The following is a 23010-nucleotide window of genomic DNA, read 5'->3' as shown; positions in this document are numbered from 1 at the left end:
TTGAGTAGAAAGGATGTAAGGCTTATGGGTCTGTAGGCCTTTGGTGTTGCATAACTTGCCTTGTCGGGCTTAGGTATAAACACCACCCTTGCCTCCTGCCAGGCTTTCGGAGTATAATAAGGGAAGAAAGATTTGATTTTTTTCTATTGCGCTTATAAAACAAGTCGACTTAAAGAGCCCTGTTCAAATTCAGATGTGTGCTTTACAACTTAACGTAAGTTGGAATGGTTGTAAAGCACCATGATCCATTTGACATCTCCTTCTGATGATTTTTCTTAGTTGAAAATGAAATCGCGATAAAGGAAACCAGTCAAATGCTTCTTTTAACAACACACTTTTTGCTGACTTTTTAAATGTTTATTTTTTTTTTGCTGTACTATTCTTTGAATAGAAAGCATTAAACAATGGTCTAATGCCGGACAATATCCTGCAATAGAAACTTTTAATAAGTTGGAAGATTGTTCTATATGACAGCTCTATCGAATTATGGTCTGATTTGGACTATATGCTGATCGGATAACGGGATGCTTAAATTAACTCACTGTTTCAACCTCCCACTGTATTCTTGCCAAAAGTAGTCTAAATGTTTTTCTTCTTCCGTCGCTATGCACAGAAGATTTAGTAGTTGTCAGCCTTGAAATAGACAAGTCTCATTACCCTATATATGGCATAGAGAGAGATGCCGCCTTCAAACCTCAAGTCACTGGTTGAAGCCGATTCTGCAGGGAAGAAGAGCCTCTTTGTAGGAAGTGATGTTAATTCACATCACCAGATGTGGGGAAGTTCGGATGTCAACGAAAGGGGTAGGTTGCTTATCGAATATATTGTAAGTTGTGATCTGGCGATTTTTAATAAAATATATAGACCGACCTTTATTGTGTTGGAAGATATAAGTGGAAGAATATGCGACTGGGATGTGTTGGATGACCACAGCTTCTTTGATCACCGTTATATTAGTTTCAGCGTTGGAGAAAATACTGCAGAAGTGGTCCCTCGGCTAAACAGAAGAAAGGTAGATTGGGATATATTTCGGCACAAATACTGCACGTCTATCCCTTCTAGACCAGAAAAGGAAGGGGAAACTGCGGAGTATATAGACATAGTAGTCAAGCGGATCACGAGGCCCAACGAGGCCAACCCAACGGGCAAACCGCGACCGCCATGGTGGGCCACAGAGCTGGTTGGTTTAAGGAAGGACTGCAGAAAACCCTTCAACAGAGCAAAAGTAACAAGAGCACCACTCGATTGGGACTTCTATAAGGCTGAGCTTAGAAAATATAAGGGCGAGCTGAGAAAGGCTCAAAAATCCTTTCTGTATCTCCGTGGAGGATACATCTGAGGCCTCTAGGCTATGGAAGATTCTGTCCTCGGGACCTATTACGATGGGGTATATTTAGACGTCAGAGAATGTATGGACAATATCTAGTGAGCAAACACTAGAACTACTCTTTGATACACATTTCCCGGAAAATTCTCCAACGGACAACGTAGCGCCAGAAGAGGTTGTCACTGGTATGCATTCGTCGGAGGTTATTCGGGAAATTGTGTCTGAGCTGCAAATCCTTTGGGCGATAAGAAGTTTCGACTCCTTTAAGTCCTAGACACTGATGATGTATCACCGATTGAATTACAAGTTCCCTGGCATAGGGAACCAGTCCTGTGGGATGGAGGGACACGGGTCATTTTCATTTCGAAAGCTGGAAAACTCTACCACGCGAAGGCGAAAGATATTGGTCCTATTTGTCTGTCATCCTTTATGCCGAAGACTCTTGAGAGGTTGATAGAAACATATCTTAGGGCAAAGATCCCAAGAGATCGCTTGTCGCGGCAGCTGCATGCATATAGTAAAGGCAAATCCACTGAAACAGTCCTTCACGACCTGGAGGGTTCTCTCGCTGTCAAGGAATATACAATGGTAGCATTTCTTGACATTGAAGGTGCTTTCAATAATTTAAAACAGTTGGAGTTTCTAGGCATCAACTCTACCGTAAGAAAGTTTATTAATAACTTACTTACTAAAAGACGTATAACGGCAGGCTTGGATCTACTAAGATGGGTCAACTGTCTCCTCTACTTTGGAATATAGCCATTATCAATATACTATTGTCTCTGGAAGAAAAAGGTGTAAAAGTGGTCGCGTATGCTGATGACGTGGCAATTGCGGTTAGGGAAAGTTTCCCAGCACTCTAAGTGATATATTGGGTTGCCCAAAAAGTAATTGCGGATTTATTTAAAAAAAAGTAAATGCATTTTTAATAAAACTTAGAATAAACTTTAATCAAATATACTTTTTTACACTTTTTTTCTTAAGCAAGCTAAAAGTAACAGCTGATAACTGACAGAAGAAAGAATGCAATTACAGATTCACAAGCTGTGAAAAAATTTGTCAACGCCGGCTATATGAAAAATCCGCAATTACTTTTTGAGCAACCAATACTTCAGGAAGCTCTACGTGTAACAGCAAAGTGGGCAACCTAAAGTGGTCTGGGTATAAATCCGTGCAAGACAGCAGTAGTGTAGTTCTTTTCAGCAGAAGATACAAGTTGCCTACAGTGGTAACTGTCTCCTTGGGTGGAGAGAATGTTCCATTTACAGAAAGCGCAAAATACCTGGGTGTTTTGCTGGGCAGGAAATTGAACTTCAAATCCAACATTTAGGAAAGGGCAAGAAAGGCCACTCTTGCCCTATACACCTGCAAGTGAGCTATTGGCAAAAGTTGGGGATTAAGACCGCGTGTCATGCATTGGGTATATACTGCAGTTGTCAGACCTATTATGCTATATGGTGTTGTGGTCTGGTGGACGGCGCTTCAAAAATCCACCTACTGCTCAATACTTAACCGGATCCAAAGGATGGCTTGTATGTGCATCACAGCCGCACTGAGGACGACACCATCTGATGCACTGAATTTAATGCTACATCTTATGCCCTGGACATTGTGGCTACCCAAATTGCAGCGATCACTGCCGTGAGGTCATGTGGCGGCCACGGACACTGTGTTATAATTGATACAATATCCGATGTTCCAGGCAGTGTGAATTACACCCTACCTGACCCGCTTTTTGATAAAAATTACAGTACCACTATTCATGATAGAACCGATTGGAACTACGATATCCCTGATAACAGAAGTTACATAGACTTCTATACGGATGGTTCCAAACTAAATGACCAGGTGGGCTTTGGGTGTACTCTGAAGATCTAGAACTGGTCATATCGAGGAGGTTACCCGACCATTGCAGTGTGTATCAAGCGTATGTCCTTGCAATTAAGGAATTGGTAGAATGGCTAAGATATAATGTCATTACGACGATTGGCATAAATATCTTTTTAGACAGCCAGGCAGTCATTAAATCCCTGGAGAACGTATTTCTGAACACAAAAACCGCCCTCGACTGTCGCAGATCTCTTAACGAGATGGCTGAACAGTTCAAAATTCACCTGTTCTGGGTGCCGGGTCACAGATATATCCTAGGGAATTCTAAAGCAGACGAAATTGCATCTAGCGACATGTAAGCTAAGTTTTCAGGACCTGGCCCGAAGGGCAACGAATGATAGATGGTCACAAAGAGGGGGCTGTGAGCATTCCAAAACTATGTAGCCTAATCTAGACTAGGAACTAGAAGGCATCTTCCTTCTTCTGTTCCTGTGGTATCGCAATGGACGAAAACGTCTGAGTCTGATGGCAGACTGCCACTTAAACCTAACCTAACCTAAGCAGTGGAAGTGAGCATAACTTAAAAAAAAGAACATTTATCAAAAAATATGTAGAAGCTTTTGTGGCAGAGTGCACGACATTCTGTCATTCTCTTCTTCGTGTTCGAGTCTCGAACCAACAAAATAATTTTAAATTATTTCATACTTTAAAATTAGGTTCCACATTATTCCGCGCGTTTGTGGAGAGCCAAAGGAAATAATAAAATATATTTTTGGAGCATGTTATTGTGAACTCAAGAAATACAAATTTTAAACATTTTACAAAGTTCTTTGAGTAGTTCATTCAGAAATAAGTTTCTTAGTGTTGGGTTAAGGAAACATTATAGGGTGTTTGAAGCGGATAGCGAAAAGCCCTGATTTAAACGCGATTGGAAACTTGAAGGGATTATAAAATGAGTTGTTTCAGCCCAGAAATAAAAACGAACTATAGAGAGTTGTACAAGAGGAATGGAATAAAAGTACACCTGGCAAATACGAAGCTCTTATTAGAACAATGTCAAAACGTTTGCTGCGGTAATATGGCAAAGAGATTATCCAACCAATGAAGTGCTTGAAGATCTTCAAAATATGCTAGTTGAATTATAGAATTTGCTTTGAATTAGAAGTAACTTAATTATATGGTCACATCAACCTTAAGATAAATTAAACATGTAAAAAGGTGTTTAGTTCGGCCGGGCCGAACTTTGGATACTCACCACCTCGGGTATATATGTAAACCACCTTTCATGAAAATCCAGTGAAAATTGCATACCTTATATCCCATATCCGTTATATCGAAATATGATCCGATTTGGACCAAATACTAATAAGTACAAGTTATTGTTCATTTATGTATAACAACATTTTGGTCTTTTTAGTTGCTACATCTAAAAATAAACCGATTTGAACCATATACAACATGGATATCGAAAAGCCTAAAATAAGTCAATGTGTCAAATTTCAGTGAAATCGTATTATAAATGCGTCTTTTTTGGAACCAAGACTTTAAATCGATATATCGGTCTATATGGCAGCTATATGCAAATCTTGATCGATCGAGACCAAATTGCAGAAATATGTGGAGGGGCTTAACTCAACTCTCTATCCCAAATTTCGGCATCATCGGACAATAAATTGCGCCTTTTATAGGCCCAAAATATTAAATCGAGAGATCGGTCTATATAGCAGATATATCCAAATCTTGACCGATCTGTGCCATAATGCAGAACTATATTAAGGGGTTTAACTTAACTCACTGTCCCAAATTTCAGAAAAATCGGATAATGTGGCTATTATGGGCCTAAGACCCTAAATCGGAGGATCGGTCTATATGGCAGCTATATCCAAATCTGGACCAATCTGGGCCAAATTGACGAAGGATATCGAAGGGCCTAACACAACTCTTTGCCACAAATTTCAGCAAAATCGGGTGTCAAAGGGCCTAACAAAACTCACTGTCGCAAATTTCAGCAAATCGGATAATAAATGTGGCTTTTATGGGCCTAAGACCCTAAATCGGCGGATCGGTCTATATGGGGGCTATATCAAGATATAGTCCGATATAGCCCATCTTCGAACATAACCTGCTTATGGACAAAAAAAGAATCTGTGCAAATTTCAGCTCAATATCTCTATTTTTTAAGACTGTAGCGTGATTTCAACAGACAGACGGACGGACATGTCTAGATCGTATTAGATTTTTACGCTGATCAAGAATATATATATATATACTTTATAGGGTCGGAAATGGATATTTCGGTGTGTTGCAAACGGAATGACAAAATGAATGTATCCTTCGGTGGTGGGTATAAATAGAATTTCTTAACAAATTAAAGTAAGAGTTTTACACTAGACTTTTACGACTTTATTCACAAAACTTTATGAAGCCTTAAAATTGGTTTATTTGACATTTCTATAAATGAAATATGTCAAATAAACCTATTTCAAATCTTCATTAAGTTTTGTGAACAAGGCCGTTAATGTTTATTTTCTAACTTTAAGAAAGTTAAGTTTTGTTACGTTTTTTTAAGTGTAGTTTCCTTATTTTTTTATCACACATAGCTAGTAAATCTTGCAGCTGTTAACGCAGACATTTAAACATATTTAATTGTGAATAACTCATACATATGTATGTGTATTTTGGTCGATCATTAACGCAGGACAACTGGTAAGAGAAGAGAGTGCATAGGACTTGAATGGGATTAGCTACATACATAATTGAATGCGCAGATGTTTTGTTCAATGAAAAGGAATCTCTTTTTAATGTAAGACAATCCTCTCCATTTGCGAAAAACACTTTATTGTGACTACCGAAGATGGATTTGCTTATGTATTGGTAAGGAGTAATATACCTGGTGCGCAATACACCTGCCTGGCTGGCAATGAATGTTATGAATTGGATCAATGAGAATATACCTGCTCATAAATGTTGTTTGGATTATTCTAGTTATATTTTTGGCAGAAAAAAATTACTTAAGGCGCTATTACACGGTATGTAGATGTCTTATTTTACATGTCACATTTTGTATTCACATATAATTGAAAATGTCGAATTTGTCAATTTACATACGATTAATCATTTTTGCATTCTCACCTGTATATGGCATAACCTAAAAGTTTGAGCAAAAGCTGTTTTTATGCGTAATGCTAAAGACAGAAAACAGGTTAAATCATAAATTTCATCATGTTTTTGTTGGAGGGAACAGAGCACACTCTAATCGAAAAATGTTAATGTGCTATTTTGAAAAGTGATTTTCGTATGTTAGATTCGTTTGTATCACACGACATGTACCACTCTACATGTGCTAAATTTGACTTGTCATAAGACAACTAAATGCCGTGTAATAGAGCCTTTATACTACACTGCAGAGTGCAATTTAAATAAAATGAATTAGCTAGCTTTGTGCTTTTCCAAATAAATATAATTGAAAACAAAGTCTCAAAAATCCATGTATGTATGTTATGTACACCGAAAAAAAGTTCAAGATTTTTCCTTATTCGTAGGATTTTAGCAATGAAAAGGAGCCAAAGGACCAAAACATTAAAATAAAGATGCTATATTTAAATTTAATATCCTATTTGCTTAAGAACATGAGCATCCGTTTCAAATTAGAACGTTGATTGATTTTTATTTTTCTTCATAGATGACTATCCAATTATTATTTTTTTTTTTTGAAAAAATCTTTTTAAACTCAGCATCTTAACCTAAAAAAATTAAACTTTTAAAGACGCTCCTATTTGTAAGGCTATTTTGTATCTTTAACTACGGTTCACTGTTGTCTTGTCCCAAGGTCAATTTCCTAACCTTCATTTTAGAATTTTGTCTTTAATAACAAGACACAAAGTTAAGGATTTCTTAATCTACCATTTTACATAAAAAATCCCTAATTTGAAGGAAAATATTTTTCACCAAAGGGAATGTTTCCTTTGAACGTTGGAAAATTGATCATCTTTAAATTATGTTTGATAATCTTTCCTACGATCTGCAGCCGGACAATATCCGATTGTATGAATTATTTCAAGACCGAATAAATTTAGCGCAAAACGTGTGTTTTTTGTACATATTTACGCTTAAATGGCGGTATGTACCCCAAACGAAATTTTCGTTGCAATAAGAAATGCATTGATATATTATCCTAAACCAAATTTTCTGTCTGCCTTGTGTTATAGGAAGACATTGAAAACATTGGACATATTTTTGGATTCTTTGCAAGAAAATTATTGCTTTGATCATTTTTTGCACAACGAAAGAGTGACAAATTGTCGAAAGGAATGCATAGTTTTTGTCACCATGTGTTTTCTACCGAAAATTTCACTTGAAGTGCATACTGGGCCTAAGGGCGGTACTGAATAGAAAAGCCGTGAAGTGCAAAAATAAAACGCAGAAAAGTTTCCAGTACAGTTTGTTTGTTTGCCATGCGGTGGTAACGCCATTTGCCAAGCTGTCAGAACAATGCGAGGAAAACATTAAAAATAATTGTAAAATGTAGAAATGTGCACGCAATTTATAAATAATTGGTTTTTATTTTATTTAAACATTCACAATAGAGGATTTCTGCGGGTGGCCACACATATTTTTGAAAAAATGTCATGGCAATCCTGACGACAGATGTTCGACATAAGCCTGCACTGGTGATTTATCCAGAACTTCGTTGTCCTTGAAAGACGTCATTATACACACCACCATAGGATGGGGGTATCCTAACCGAGTCATTCCTTTTGTAACACCTCGAAATATTGATCTTCAACCCCAAAAAGTATATATATTCTGGATCGTCTGGACATTCTGATTCGATCTAGCCATGCCCGTCCGTCCGTCTGTCGAAATCACAATAGCAGTCGAAAGCGTAAAGCTAGCCGCTTGAAATTTTGCACAGATACTTAATATTGATGTTGGTCGTGGGATTGCAAATGGGCCATATCGGTTCAGATTTAGATATAGCTCCTATATAAACCGATCTCCAGATGGAATATTAAATTGTTTGTGACCGTTTCTCCAATAAAATTATTTTTCTCTATTTGGACCCTTTCCAAAAATTATTAAATCTGATCATGTCATGTGATAACAGCCTATAATACGTTCTTTGCGTTGTACATTTCTAAAATATAACAGGACAGAATATTATGTTTTGAAAAGAAATGTACAAATCATGGTACTATTTAAACAAAGATGCAGTTTGTTAAGAAATTTGATTTCTTGCAAACCTCTTGTGGTGGTCTTCTTATATATACATGCATATTTCTCAGGTCATCTTGTGCAAACCAATGAGCACCACAAGAAGATTTTACAAAAGTAATTGGCAAATACACACCTAATAATTCGAATTAGTTTGCATTAGGAAACACAGGCCTTGCGTATGTTTCTAATGATAAGGCCAGGAAAACATGAAGTCCGCCGCTTGGTACTACAACAAAATGTATTTTAAAATCTGTTGTTAGGTTATCCTTTTTAATGATCTCTTTGGATACCTCTTGCTCTCCCGAATACATAATAACGTTGACTATGCATGTGTTCGTGTGTTTTTTTTGCAGCTGTATCACCATACATACAGTACATTTTGTGACGCTTGGGACAATATGGCTCTGTTTAGTTCGTTTTAGACCGTGCGTGTGCTAACATCTAAAATGCGTCATTTATATACGTATACAGAAAATGTGTTAAAAATGGTGTAATTGAATGAAAATAAGGGAAATACATCTGAGACTTAATTCGGGATATAACATGATTATTTGTATTTCTGGATATGTAATTGGGGAAAGGTAGATAAACCAATCGAGAGAGATGTTTCTTAAAATAATTGCTGAAGGTTTTTTTTTTATAAGACATTAAATGAATTTGTTTTCAGTTTTGAGTAAATTTTTAATTGACAACTTTCATTTTAGCTTTCCCCAAAAACAAGTTGATCGAAGTGGATCTGTTCAATATGCAATTCCGGGCTCAAATACATCTGGTTCTGAAAGCGGAGGATATGTTTACCTGCAGCAACATTATGTACCATCGAGTGCGTCGACAAATTCGATGACTTATCACAGCGACAACCAACCTCCAATGGTTTTCCAACATCAACCACAAGCGTATGTTTCATGCAATCAGCAGCAGCAATTACCAAATATGCATGGTATGTTTAATACTCTCAAACGACAAATGCGTAGGAAACACTAGTTGTGTATTTAATCATTCGTTTTCTCATTCGAATAGGTGGCTTACATTATGCTCATCACATCAGCACACACGATCATGTGCAGAAAAGCATCCATCATATTCATGGTCATCACCCACATCATCATTACCATCATGGGGGAGCTGTAGTCATGGCTAGCAGTGGCGTAGGAACAGGTATAGGATGCGGAGGTCCTTGTTCGTCGTCATCAATGCATCAACAAAGTGTAAATAAAAAATGTTCAATACGCAGCGGCAGCGAGGTTTTAAAGCGTTCTAGAACACAGTCAGCGTAAGTATGAATAATATTTTTTACAAACAAATTCCCTTAAGAACCCATTTTCAATTTCACAAAAATTGTTTTAAACATCGTGATGATGAAACCGATTTATTTTTCCTTTCTACTCTTATAATGGCAGCTATGTATTTCCTATACATCAATGAAAAGAAAAGAAAGAAAGAAAATTTTAAGTTAGGAATTCCGTGCTACTTACAAAATCCTTAATTGTTTTGAATGCCACTCCCCTCAGTTGGTTCATGTCTGATATTGTGTCTCCACCTAAGTACCGGTGTCTGTTGAACGTGAAAGCCGGGCAATGACAAAGGAAATGCTCCAAAGTCTCATTATCTTCCCCGCATGCCCTACACATGCTATCACTTGCCTCACCGATTTTACATAAGTGAGCTCGTAGTCCTATGTGTCCCGTTATGATACCAATAGCTATACTGACCTCCTTTTTGCTTCCTTTCTGTTATAGCCTCATCTTCTCACCATTTGGATCCCCCCATAGGATTTTCGCCGTCCTACCGACCGTTTCGCTGTTCCACAATGTTGCATGCGCATTCGTCGCCCACTCCCTTAACCCGGACTGCGTCGACCCGAAAGGCTTCGGGATAACCAAGTTTATTGACGGCAGTCCTCTGGCCTTCACCGCCAAATTGTCTGCCTTTTCATTTTCCTTTACTCCGTTATGGCTAGGCACCCAAACTATCCGGATTTTCCCATCCTCAGAGAAGGCGTTAATCTCCTTCTTACACTGCAAGACTGTTCGTGACCTTACTGACCTGGTTGTTATTGCCCTTATGGCAATTTTACTGTCGGTAAAGATGTTCACATTCGACGTCCTCGCGTTAGGACCACACCACTTCACGCATTCCGTGATCGCCCGGATCTCCGCCTGCAGGACCGTATTATGGTCAGGCAGTCTAAAACAGACCTCAGTCCCAGGGTTTTCTATGTAAACCCCCAGGCCCACTCTGTCCTCTAGCTTTGATCCATCCGTGTAACATGATCTTCCAGATGACAATACTAGGGTTCCGTCAATCCAAGACTGTGCCGATGGCAGCAGTGCCTCGCACCCGACTTCAAGGTTCATCTCAGGTAACCGATCGGAAACCTCTTCCTTTCCTTCCAGGTTTCCTATCGTCGGCTCGATTATACCGCGATGGTGTGAGGTGCTCCCATCCTCAATTCTCCCATCGCCTTAAATCTCATAGCCGCAATGGCTGCCTTACACTTAATCTGTATTTTAATGAGTCGGATATCTAGCATAGTCTCCAGTGCCCTAGTGGGTGTGGTCCTCATCGCTCCGCCTATGCCAAGACAACATGTTCTCTGAACCAGTTGTGTGGTCCTTATGTTGGTCTAATCACGCTCCTATAGAGCCAGTGGACTATCCTCGGATTCAGGCCCCATTTCGAGGCTACGGCCCGTCTACATTGTGTCCAACATCTGTGAGCCTTTTCTGTACGCTTCTGAATGTGACCCTTTAAATTCATATATATATATATATATAAAGGGTGATTTTTTTGAGGTTAGGATTTTCATGCATTAGAATTGGACAGAGCACGTGGGATTTCAGACATGGTGTCAAAGAGAAAGATGCTCAGTATGCTTTGACATTTCATCATGAATAGACTTACTAACGAGCAACGCTTGCAAATCATTGAATTTTATTACCAAAATCAGTGTTCGGTTCGAAATGTGTTCAAATTTTGACAAATTTTGTTCAGCGATGAGGCTCATTTCTGGTTGAATGGCTACATAAATAAGCAAAATTCCCGCATTTGGAGTGAAGAGCAACCAGAAGCCGTTGAAGAACTGCCCATGCATCCCGAAAAATGCACTGTTTGGTGTGGTTTGTACGCTGGTGGAATCATTGGACCGTATTTTTTCAAAGATGCTGTTGGACGCAAGGGCATATATATATATATATATATATATATATATATATATATATATATATATATATATATATATATATATATATATATATATATATATATATATATATATATATATATATATGTATATGTATATATATATCTATATATATATATATATATATATATATATATATATATATATATATATATATATATATATATATATATATATATATATATATATATATATGTGTATTTATATATATATATATATATATATATATATATATATGTATTTATATATATACATATATATATATATATATATATGTATATGTATATACATATATATATATATATATATATATGTATATGTATATATATATCTATATATATATCTATATATATATATATATATATATACATATATATATATATATATATATATATATATATATATATATATCTATATATATATACATATATATATATATATATATATATATATATATATATATATATATATATATATATATATATATATATATATATATATATATATATATATATGTATATATATGTATATATATATCTATATCGATATATATATATATATATATACGGACGGACGGACATGGCTACGTCGTCTTAGATTTTTACGACGATTAAGAATGCATATACTTTATAGTGTCGGAAATTGATATGTCTATGTGTTGAAAACGGAATGAATTTACACCCATTCATTGGTGGTGGGTTAAAAAAAATACTATTTTGGCACAAAAAGTACCTTTTCTATGTTTCGTTTGATTTGAATATTGTAATTTCCAACCCTGGTATTTGTGGACGTAAGTGGTGGTGTTAGCGGTGAATGTGAAAGTGTTTGTTGTTTTATTATTTTTACGTCTAATGAATTGACGCAAAACCAAACAAATATCTTATCGTATGCCGAATTCTTTTACGAGTTTGATAAGGTAATGAATTAAAAGCAGTCTAGTTGAATTTTAGCCTAGAACTCAATAATTCTATAATTGGATCAATAGAAGCTTAACTCTAGCATCTTATGAAATATGGCCGATTATCAAAAGGTGGATTTTTTTTTTGCAACAAACAAGAGATGACTAATTTGCCATAATAATCGATTTTTTACTTTTAGGTATGAACTTTCCCAAGATTTGCTAGAGAAACAAATTGAATTATTGGAACGTAAATATGGAGGAGTGAGAGCTAGAAACGCAGCTATCACAATTCAAAGGGCCTTCCGTCATTATATGATGGTGAAGAAATTTGCCTCAATCACAGCAATGGCAAAAGCAGAGAAGCGGTTGAGCCGGAGGACAATGATGTTAAGTGGTGGAAGCAGCGGAGTGGCAGATGAGACTATGGTCAATGTATCTGCGTCTTCGTCGTATGGAGGCAGTGTTGAATCTCAGGTATTCGATAGTTCTGTGGTAACTCCATTGGCAAATCAACCTCTACAGCCCAGGGTTACAATAATGCCTGGTCCTCCAGGCGGTTTCGTTAGTCACCAGCCAATTGCGTCCGGATCAAGAACACCGCCTACACGTTCATTGTCAATGCGTGAGCGCAGGCACATAGATGGTGGCACGATACCCCGTAGTCAATCGGGTAAGTAGTCAGTCTTAAGGAAATTGAGTTTTTAACACTTCCTTAATGTATGCAGGGGTGTCCAATACATCTTTAACAAGCTGTGTTTCTACTGGAGGAAGTGGTCCAAGCCACCCACATGTCAATTTGCTACATGCTGCCGAACCACATTATTATGCAGTACATAATATTAGCGGGAATCAATTGACTGCTTATTGTGGAAGTTATCATTCTGCTCAACATGATGCGAGCTTCGCTGGTTCTACCAGCAGCTCACATTTAGATTCATCTTTAAATGTTTCATGGGTAAACACTAGCGGATCTTCGCCACATACTCCTTACTATTCTGCAGCTCAAATATATATGCGTCCAAGAGGATCTTCGTCATCCCAGGAACGAAAAAAGGTTCCACCAGAAGTTCCTAAAAGAACTTCTTCTATAGCTGCACAACAACACAGCCAAATGCAACTACAGCAACAACAAGCTCACAAACAAATAATGGTAATGCGTCAAACGCCCCCACCACCTTCAATATTGCGGACTAATGGTCTATGTAAGTCAGCTGAAAATGGAAGTCTCACATCGGTCCAAAGTTCAGGCAGCGATTCGAGTGCTACGTCCGCAGAACGCAATGCCATTAGTGACATGGGTTCAGATCGATCGAATTCTCCAAATACTTGGAAGCGTGGTACTATTTTAAACAGTTCACAACAGTTTGTCCATAACTCTGATCCAGCATATGCTCATGCACAAAATTCGGCTGCTATAGCGGCAGCCAGCGGTGGAGTTGTCGTTGAAGAACATGCAATGTCTTCACATACAAGTGCTGCCCAATACGAACAACAAGAACCGCAGGAACATCATCAACTAGTTGGACCACCTGCTCAAGTACCAAACTATAAAGTTTCCGAAACTATACGAAAGCGTCAGTATCGCGTCGGATTGAATTTGTTTAACAAGAAGCCCGAGAAAGGCATTGCCTATCTGATACGTCGTGGTTTTCTTGAAAATACGCCTCAAGGCGTTGCCCGTTTTCTGATAACACGTAAGGGACTTTCGCGGCAAATGATAGGTGAATACTTAGGGAACTTGCAAAACTCTTTCAATATGGCAGTACTTAACTGCTTCGCTTTAGAATTGGATCTATCGGGAATGCAGGTAGATGTAGCATTACGTAAATTTCAAGCCTATTTTCGAATGCCTGGCGAAGCTCAAAAAATAGAGCGCCTTATGGAAATATTTTCACAACGCTTCTGCCAATGCAATCAAGATATTGTGGGACGATTGCGATCATCCGACACGGTAAGTGTACTTTCATTTTTAAAGACATTTAATCTATAATCTATAATTTTATCTTTCAGATATTTGTCTTAGCGTTTGCGATTATTATGCTCAACACCGATTTGCATACTCCCAATTTAAAGCCGGAGCGAAGAATGCGAGTTGAGGACTTTATCAAAAATTTACGTGGCATCGACGATTGTCATGACATTGAAAAAGATATGTTGGCTGGCATTTACGACCGTGTCAAGGCCAACGAATTCAAACCGGGCAGTGATCATGTTACACAGGTGATGAAAGTGCAAGCCACTATCGTTGGAAAAAAACCAAATCTAGCGCTGCCACATCGCCGACTAGTGTGTTATTGCCGGTTATACGAAATCCCTGATATAAACAAAAAAGAACGACCTGGAGTACATCAGCGTGAGGTGTTTCTCTTTAACGATTTGCTAGTCATTACGAAGATATTCAGCAAAAAGAAATCATCCGTCACTTATACGTTTCGTAATAGTTTTCCCCTAAATGGAATGGTTGTGACCCTACTTGACGTGCTTCATTATCCATTTTGTATACAATTATCACAAAAAGTTGATGGAAAAATTTTGGTCACCTTCAATGCTCGTAATGAACACGATCGTTGCAAATTTGCTGAAGACCTTAAGGAATCTATTTGTGAAATGGACGAAATGGAATCGCTTCGCATAGAAGCCGAGTTGGAACGACAAAAGTCTGCTCGAAGCCGTGCTGCTGGAAATTCAGAAAACAGAGACAGTGGTGTGGCCGATGTTGAGGTTTGCCCATGTCCTTATCAGACCCCACAGACCAATGAGTTAGCACCAAGTTCTACTGAACCAACACAGCAGTTAAAACGAAGCGCCCTTAGCAACAGTTTATTGGATATACATGAACAATGTAAGTATTAATAGCCAGAAAAAATTAAAAGCTTAGGTAAGGTTGAAAAGAGGGTGCGGATATTAACCCGCTTCCGGCACTTGATAGCTGTAAGCACCACACAGGCTGGAACATTGAGGATAGATCTGTATGGTGTTGATTTCTGTCACGAAAAAGCTTAGCTGCGAGCTACCGGGCGCGTCAGCAAGTTGCGGGTGGTTGAATATTCCATACGGAGTAGCTGCAACGGCAGTCGCCGATTCGCACTATAATTGACATGAATGTTGGTCACAGCGCTACGTTCCTCAGGAAATAAAAGTAGACAGTCTTCGTGAATATTTTCATGTCATGATCTAAGGATACTAAGTACTAAAAACTCTTCAGATCATAGTTTAGCATATATTTTATTGTTATTTACGCTGTCTTTTTCAATAATTAGTTCTGGTAGAAAAATTTTAAAGCCTGAATTAAGTAGATAAGCATTAAAAGCAGAATGATGGTTGAATGACCATATGCAACAAGACCCACAGGTTGCTTGTTCTTCTTAATATCGTGCAAGTAACCGATTTCGCCTTTTTCTCATTGGAAAATACAAAATACATTCATAAGTTATACGTTAAAAGTTAATTTAGAACTTATTTCGAATTAATTTACGAACATTTGTGTTTATAAAGCGTACAAAACAGTTTGTCTATCTTTTGACATCGTTGTCACATTTGTATGAAACAGATATTTCAGCTTATGTGTGTGGTGTGGTTATAATTCGCACTTTGGGTACATCCAGCATGTTGGCATTAATCTTATTCCAGAAGGAATCGAGTTAAAGGAACGTAGTTTAAACATAATTACTTCGGTAAGTCGAGGAAGGTTAACTTCTTCAGGAGCTATTGGTGGCGGATGTTTTTCAAAAACGATATTCACACGATGGGTGTTTACCGCTTATGCTACCATGTCTTCGTGGAAGCTTTTAGGACCCTCCTGATTCGTTCGGGGATTTTTGTGGCGGCCCCAGATACTTGTCGCCCAAGTCGAATATCAAATTCGTCCTTTACTCTAAAAGTCCTTTCAAAAAGCGGATCTTGACTAGTGAATAGCTACCGGTGAATGTGGTACATGGAAAACGGCTGCTGCCCATTGCACCGGCAAACCAGAACAGTTCTGGCTCAACTACGATCCGACAAATGCAGCCGCCTCAACTCCTACAGTGCAAGGATTGTTATTGTATCAGTGTCTTGTACGCTGAGGCGGCAGCCCTTGGCGAGGTCAAACCGGTACGTAAACCGGCTGCCATGGGATTGTTGTTGTTGTACCAGTTCGTCATGCACTGTGGCGGCAGGTCTTGGATGAAGGACTCCATCGGGTCAACCCAGTACGTACACCCGGCTGCCATGAAATTGCATGCAAGGATTGATGCCAACGTGCAAGATGTGTGTCCCGATTGTGACCGGGACCAGTCGACAAAAGTCACTTGTTTAACTGTCCAGCCGGAACCAGATCCCTCTGGACGCACCCCACCTTAGCGTTAGTGTTCCTGGTTCTGAATATTGAGCAGAACCAAGAAGATTGTTTATAGATCGTCTGAGTTAACTGTTCGCGATTGCTCTTGTTTAATGCTTTTCGCGAGTATGTCTTGGATTGAATTGATTAGTCAACTTCCACATCATTAAACAGATTTCTTACTTGGCTTATATGACAATTGATACCAAGTATGAAGAGTATTACGAACCGAGATGTTCTGTATGTCGGTTTTTTAGGGTCTCGTCTGTCAAAAAGTTGTAAACGAAAACGTCATATTCATTCATTCATTTATTTATTTGTTATTCCTGCACAACAAGACAAAAAGTGCTATAAATTACAGAACAGAATTTTAAATCATATACTTGTAAAAAAAGTAAGAAAAGTAGTAAACGCCATAAACACCGAATTTGCTCCGCTTCTTGTTTAATTTCGACAACATATTGTTTTAGATTTATTCTTGTTGCTATAGGTGAATAAGACACCAGTGTTGCCATATTCATAAATTCACAAAAGTTGAAACTAATTGTACGATTTCCTAATTATTTTTCAATTCTGCCAGAAGCTAGTTTTTTTTTGGCTAGATTTATGACGTTTTTGACGTATGTATTATAGATCGTATCATATGCGGACGATGTTACGATCATGGCATCAGGCCTTCCACCTATTGTTGACATCTGCGATAGGTTGAACGTCTACCTCAACGAACTTGCCTCATATTTCGCTGCAAGAAATCTGATGGTATCTGCCACCAAATCTTCAGCCACATTGTTTACTACAAATACGCGTGAGATGAATACCGAGCTGACTGTAATGGTCGATGGAGAAATGATTCCGACCATCAATTGTCCCAAAATACTTGGCGTCACATTTGACAGCTCTTACATTCTCCTCACATGCCACAGCAATCTGCAAAAAAAGTATAAAGAAGGTCCCCAAGTCACTGCTGGCAGCACTTGGTGTGCAGGCAAAGGAACCTTGTTGACCACGTACAAAGCAATTGGCCGGTCTGTGGTAAGTTATGCAGCGCCAGTGTGGTCTCGTCAACTTTGTGACACGCAGTGGAATAATATTCAGATTTGTCAGAATGCCGCCCTCCGAACTGCGACGGGCTGTCTCCTCAGTTCTCATGTGGACCAACTCCATCAGGAGACAAAGATCCTACCAGTGCGAAGACATAACTATTGTACATGCTGTCTAAGCAATACTTTTTGGGCTGTTATCGCAGAGACCATCCACATCATCATCTTGTGGAGAGATATCCACCACCCAGAAGCCTTAAGGTAAATCTACATGATCTAGAGCGTGAGGTTCAGCGCTACAAGAGAGAGCCTCTAGATCTAGCGGCATATCAAGCAGGTCTAGACAAGCAGGTGCAGACACGGTAGCAGAGACGGTAAATAGCTACCGGGTGAATGTAGTCCTTGGAGAGCTACCGCCTCCCATTGCTCCTAAAGAAATTGACCTCCCCCGGCAAACCAGAGTAGTTCTGGCTCAATTAAGTTCCGGCAGATGCAGCTGCCTCAACTCCTACAGAGCAAGGATTGATGCTGACGTGCAAGATGTATTCTAACCAGGGACCGTACGATACACGTCACCTGTTCAACTGCCCAGCCAGACCCACTCGACTCAGACCCAGATCCCTGTAGACGCAACCCATCTTAGTCGCAGAGTTCCTGGGTCTTGACACTCAACAGAATCAAGCAGACGAAAAATAGAACACAACAAACTGCTATAACAATAACATGTCATATACGTCGGAGTTTCCAATTCTGTTAATCCCTCAGAAAACTTAGAAACATATCTTCGTTTAAACTTAGAACCGGCGTTGTCAATCGAGACACTACACTCAGCCACAGGCTCTATATGCCCGTTCCTAATACCTTTGAGTAGTTTAAATCAAGGAATTATTAGTCCACCAACCACTCCTCCACACACCCATGGTTCCTAAAGGAGAATAACGTCAAATCCTCCTGCCATACAATGGTGGAGATTTATCTGCCAAACCATTGAGATTTTCGATCCAATACTGGGAGGCTTGTTTCTGAATGGCATATGTTCATATTCACTGTACGTCTCTGGAATTCACTTCCTAACGATCTGCAATTACTCAGTAACTCGGCAACATTTAAAATCACACTTTGAAAACATTTTACTGCATTAAGTTGATGAATGTTAAGACTCATTTATATATTTATTTTTATTCTTTTATACTTACTTTAATGTCTTTTTTTTCGGATCAACTAAGTCTATTAATTCCTCTTTAATTGATAAATTCACTTTTGTTTTTTATACCCTGCACCATAGGATGGGGGGTATACTAATTTCGTCATTCTGTTTGTAACTACCCTAAATATTTGTCTGAGACCCCATAAAGTATATATATTCTTGATCGTCGCGACATTTTATGTCGATCTAGCTATGTCCGTCGGTCTGTCCGTCCGTCTGTCTGTCGAAAGCACGCTAACTTCCGAAGGAATAAAGCTAGCCGCTCGAAATTTTGCACAAATACTTCTTATTAGTGTAGGTCGGTTGGTATTGTAAATGGGCCATATCGGTCCATGTTTTGATATAGCTGCCATATAAACCGATCTTGGGTCTTGACTTCTTGAGTCTCTAGAGTGCGCAATTCTTATCCGATCGGAATGAAATTTTGCACGACATGTTTTTTTATGATATCCAACAACTGTGCCAAGTGTGGTTCAAATAGGTCCATAACCTGATATAGCTGCCATATAAACCGATCTTGGGTCTTGACTTCTTGAGCCTCTAGAGTGCGCAATTCTTATCCGATTGGAATGAAATTTTGCACGACGTGTTTTGCTATAATATTCAACAAGTATGTGAAGTATGGTCCAAATCGGTCCATAACCTGATATAGCTGTCATATAAACCGATCTTGGGTCTTGATTTTTGAGTCTCTAGTGGGCGCAATTCTTATCCAATTTGAATGAATTTTTGCACGAAGTATTTTGTTATGATATCCAACAAGTTTGCCAAGTATGATTCAAATCGGTCCATAACCTGATATAGCTGTCATATAAACCGATCTTGGGTCTTGACTTCTTGAGCTTCTAGAGGGCGCAAATCCTATCCGATTTGGCTGAAATTTAGCATGACTTATTTTATTTTTACTTTCAACTACTGTGTCAAATAAGGTTTAAATCGGTTCATAACCTGAAACAGCTGCCATATAAACCGATCTGGGATCTTGACTTCTTGAGCCTCTAGAGGTCGCAATTATTATCCGATTTGCCTGAAATTTTGTAGGACGGATCCTCTCTTGACCATCAACATGCGTGTTTATTATGGTCTGAATCGGTCTATAGCCCGATACAGCTCCCATATAAATCGATCTCTCTATTTTACTTCTTGAGCCCCCAAAGTGCCCAATTCTTATTCGAATTGGCTAACAATTCACACAGGTCTCCAACATATAATTTAATTGTGGTCCAAACCGGGCCCTATCTGCATATCGCTCTAATAGCAGAGCAAATCTTTTTTTATATCCTTTTTTACCTAAGAAGAGATGCCGGGTAAAGAACTCAACAAATGCGATCCATGGTGGAGGGTATATAAGATTCGGCCCGGCCGCACTTGGCACGCTTTTACTTGTTTTCTTTTAAATTCAAATCTACAAAGCCACAAATGTTAGTTTTTTCCGTTAGTAAGTTATTCATTCAAAATCTTTGATGTATTGTATAGCTATAGATTCTTAGTTTTAAGTGTTTACTATGTACAATTGTTGGAGATATTACCCGCACCTTAATTATAAGAATTTTATATTCTTGTTGTGCGGGTGTAAAAAAATAAATTACAAATTAAAAAAAAACTGTAGCCAAGATAATAAAGATGTCATTTTACCTTCACGGTTTTTGTCGATTGATCGCTAAGCAACCAGAGAACTGCATAAGACCCTAAATTTGGCACTCAAATGACACTTGTGCCAAAGCAAACGCCTGTTATGCATGCCACATCAAAACATTGAAACACAACAGACAAACAAACGGTAAAGACACATAGATCAGCAATGTTCAGCCCTTCAGGGTAGCGTTGATGCCAAGTCATACGCATTCAGTGTTGCCGTTTTGGGCTTTTTCTACCAAATTTGCGCGGATGGATTTGTAAATTTTAGGATTTGGTCGGATGGACGGCCCAAATCGATTTTTTTCTATTAGTAGCATAGTGTAAAAATTTTTTATTTAGAAAAAATGTTATCAAAACTTTTGTCCATTGGAAATTGTTATCAAAATGTTGTCTTTTGAGAGAAAATATCAAACTTTTGTCTTTAGAGTAAATTTTTAAGAAATTTTAAATTGTGGTCGTCGAGTTGAAGATTTTGTAGGTTTAAACATTTTGGTTGGAAATTATTTTCTGTTTTGGCAAGACTGCACTCATTATTATTTTCTTTGTTTCAGTCTTTGTTGAGACAGCTACGAATGAACTGTGCACGGCTATACGCATCGTTTTTCAGGCTTTCAGCGACGTTACGAGCTGTTGAGCAGAAGAATTGTTTTTTCCGTTAATTTTTCTTTGCCACTATTACTGGGAATAGATTTTAGATTGCCATCTTCAAATTTATTAATTTCTTGCAACTATAAAGCAGTGGCAAATAAATCAAAATGCAAGATTTCTTAGATGTAGAGGAAAAAATTACTTAAGAGCTTTATAAATTATGGCCGCGTCGTAAAGGCAAAAGCTTTATATGGAATAATTTAGCGGGAATTAAGAATGAGGCTGGCTCATTAATAGGATCCAGGAACCTTTAGAGCCCTTAAGTTGCATACATCATTATGTAAATTTCATAGAGATATCACTGTCCGTTTAAAAATAAAAGACTTACTTCCATTTTTTCTTTACCCACGCCATAACAAAGCACGTACAATAATGTCAACGATCATTTTGGACGATAACTGTGTGTGTGTGTCTTCTATCCAGTTGCAATACATGTTAGCCTCGTGAGTATTGCTCAAAAAATGTAATGTAAAATACGACCAGCAATCATTTTATGCTCATTAGCAAAAACACATAAGGCTCTATTACACGGCATGTAGATGTCTTATGACATGTCAAATGTAGCATATGTAGAATTGTACATGTTGTGTGATACAAATGAAACTAACATATGAAAATCACTTTCCAAAATAGCACATGTAATTTTTTTCGATAGAGCGTGCTCTATTCCTTCTGAACGAAACATAAAGAAAACAACAAACAAACGAAAACATAAAGAAATCAGCTGTTTTTGTTATCAGTCGAATGAAAGCAATCCCAAATTATATTATTTTCACAAACCTATGATTTAACCAGCTTTCTCACCACTTTAACAATTATACGCATAAAAAATCAGCTTTTGCCCAAATTTCTTGTTATGTCATACGAAAATAACATACATGCGAAAATGATGAGTCGTACGTAAATTGACAATTTTGACAAACATTTTCAATTACACGCGAATACAAAAAGTGGCATGCCATAAGACTTCTACTTGCCGTGTAATAGCGCCTTTAGTTGCTCAACGAATCATAAAATAGCATTTCATGTTTTGGTGGTGAGTGTCATAAGCATCAACAACGATTGCTGGTATAAGGTGGACGCGTGTCATTCGCGTCATGTCTATCGTGTTCACTCATTTTAAAGTGCGAGAACGGCTTGATGCCATTTTCATTGCCTAGGAATCCATTCGTAAAAATAATGCATATTGTCGCCTCCACAATAATTTGAAAACAACAGTATTCAACACAACAGTATTCAACACTATTCAAAGAAAAAGAATATGACGAAAGCCGTGCATTGTAATTTCTTTTGTTTATTTAACCTAACACTCTCAAAGGCATCGAATATGCAGCGAATGGTGTGAATCATTTTAGTGTTGATCGAATAAAGCCTTATAGCTTTCTAAAGGAATAATTTTGATTACTTCGTTAATTTCTGGGGACAGGTATTGGGGAAGAGAATGTCAAAAGAATTTTGCACCCAAGTGTCTGGGGAGCCGCGGTGCACCCAAAAACCCCCAAACGACTATAAAGTCCAAAGTGAGATTTAAATAAAAGAGATTTGGGAGAGGGTTTATAAATTTGTTTGTTCAGTATAGACTCAAAAACGGCTAAACCGATTTTTTTTTGAAATTTTCACAGATTGTGTGGTTGATCTCGAAGGAGTAAGAGATAATATAATTTTTTTGATATCTGAAGGAG

General features: G+C 38.0%; 2 protein-coding genes and 1 long non-coding RNA gene across 12 annotated transcripts in view; 2 read left to right on the top strand and 1 right to left on the bottom strand.

Annotated features, from left to right (window-relative positions):
- The window catches only part of LOC106094069 (IQ motif and SEC7 domain-containing protein 1), a 134282-nt gene that overhangs the window by 97269 nt on the left and 14003 nt on the right, over window positions 1-23010 (top strand). For 9 of the 10 annotated variants that reach the window (XM_059363912.1, XM_059363960.1, XM_059364059.1 and 6 more), the window contains 5 exons: window positions 9079-9314; window positions 9395-9647; window positions 12675-13147; window positions 13203-14428; window positions 14488-15319. In XM_059363912.1, coding sequence (XP_059219895.1) covers window positions 9079-9314; window positions 9395-9647; window positions 12675-13147; window positions 13203-14428; window positions 14488-15319 — 3020 coding nt within the window. Of the gene's footprint in view, window positions 1-8817; window positions 8956-9078; window positions 9315-9394; window positions 9648-12674; window positions 13148-13202; window positions 14429-14487; window positions 15320-23010 lie in introns of those variants that run through there. The other variant, XM_059364140.1, reaches the window with a different exon arrangement.
- LOC131995533 (uncharacterized) overlaps window positions 1-23010 on the bottom strand; it is a 59851-nt gene that overhangs the window by 24288 nt on the left and 12553 nt on the right. The window lies entirely within an intron of this gene.
- Window positions 21059-21672, top strand: LOC106094070 (uncharacterized). Its single transcript, XR_001222467.2, has 2 exons — window positions 21059-21154; window positions 21232-21672. It is a non-coding gene; the product is annotated as an uncharacterized LOC106094070 (long non-coding RNA).

The sequence above is a fragment of the Stomoxys calcitrans genome, chromosome 1, assembly GCF_963082655.1.
Source record: "Stomoxys calcitrans chromosome 1, idStoCalc2.1, whole genome shotgun sequence".
Lineage (NCBI taxonomy): Eukaryota > Metazoa > Arthropoda > Insecta > Diptera > Muscidae > Stomoxys > Stomoxys calcitrans.
This window is presented reverse-complemented; position numbering and strand designations above follow the sequence as displayed.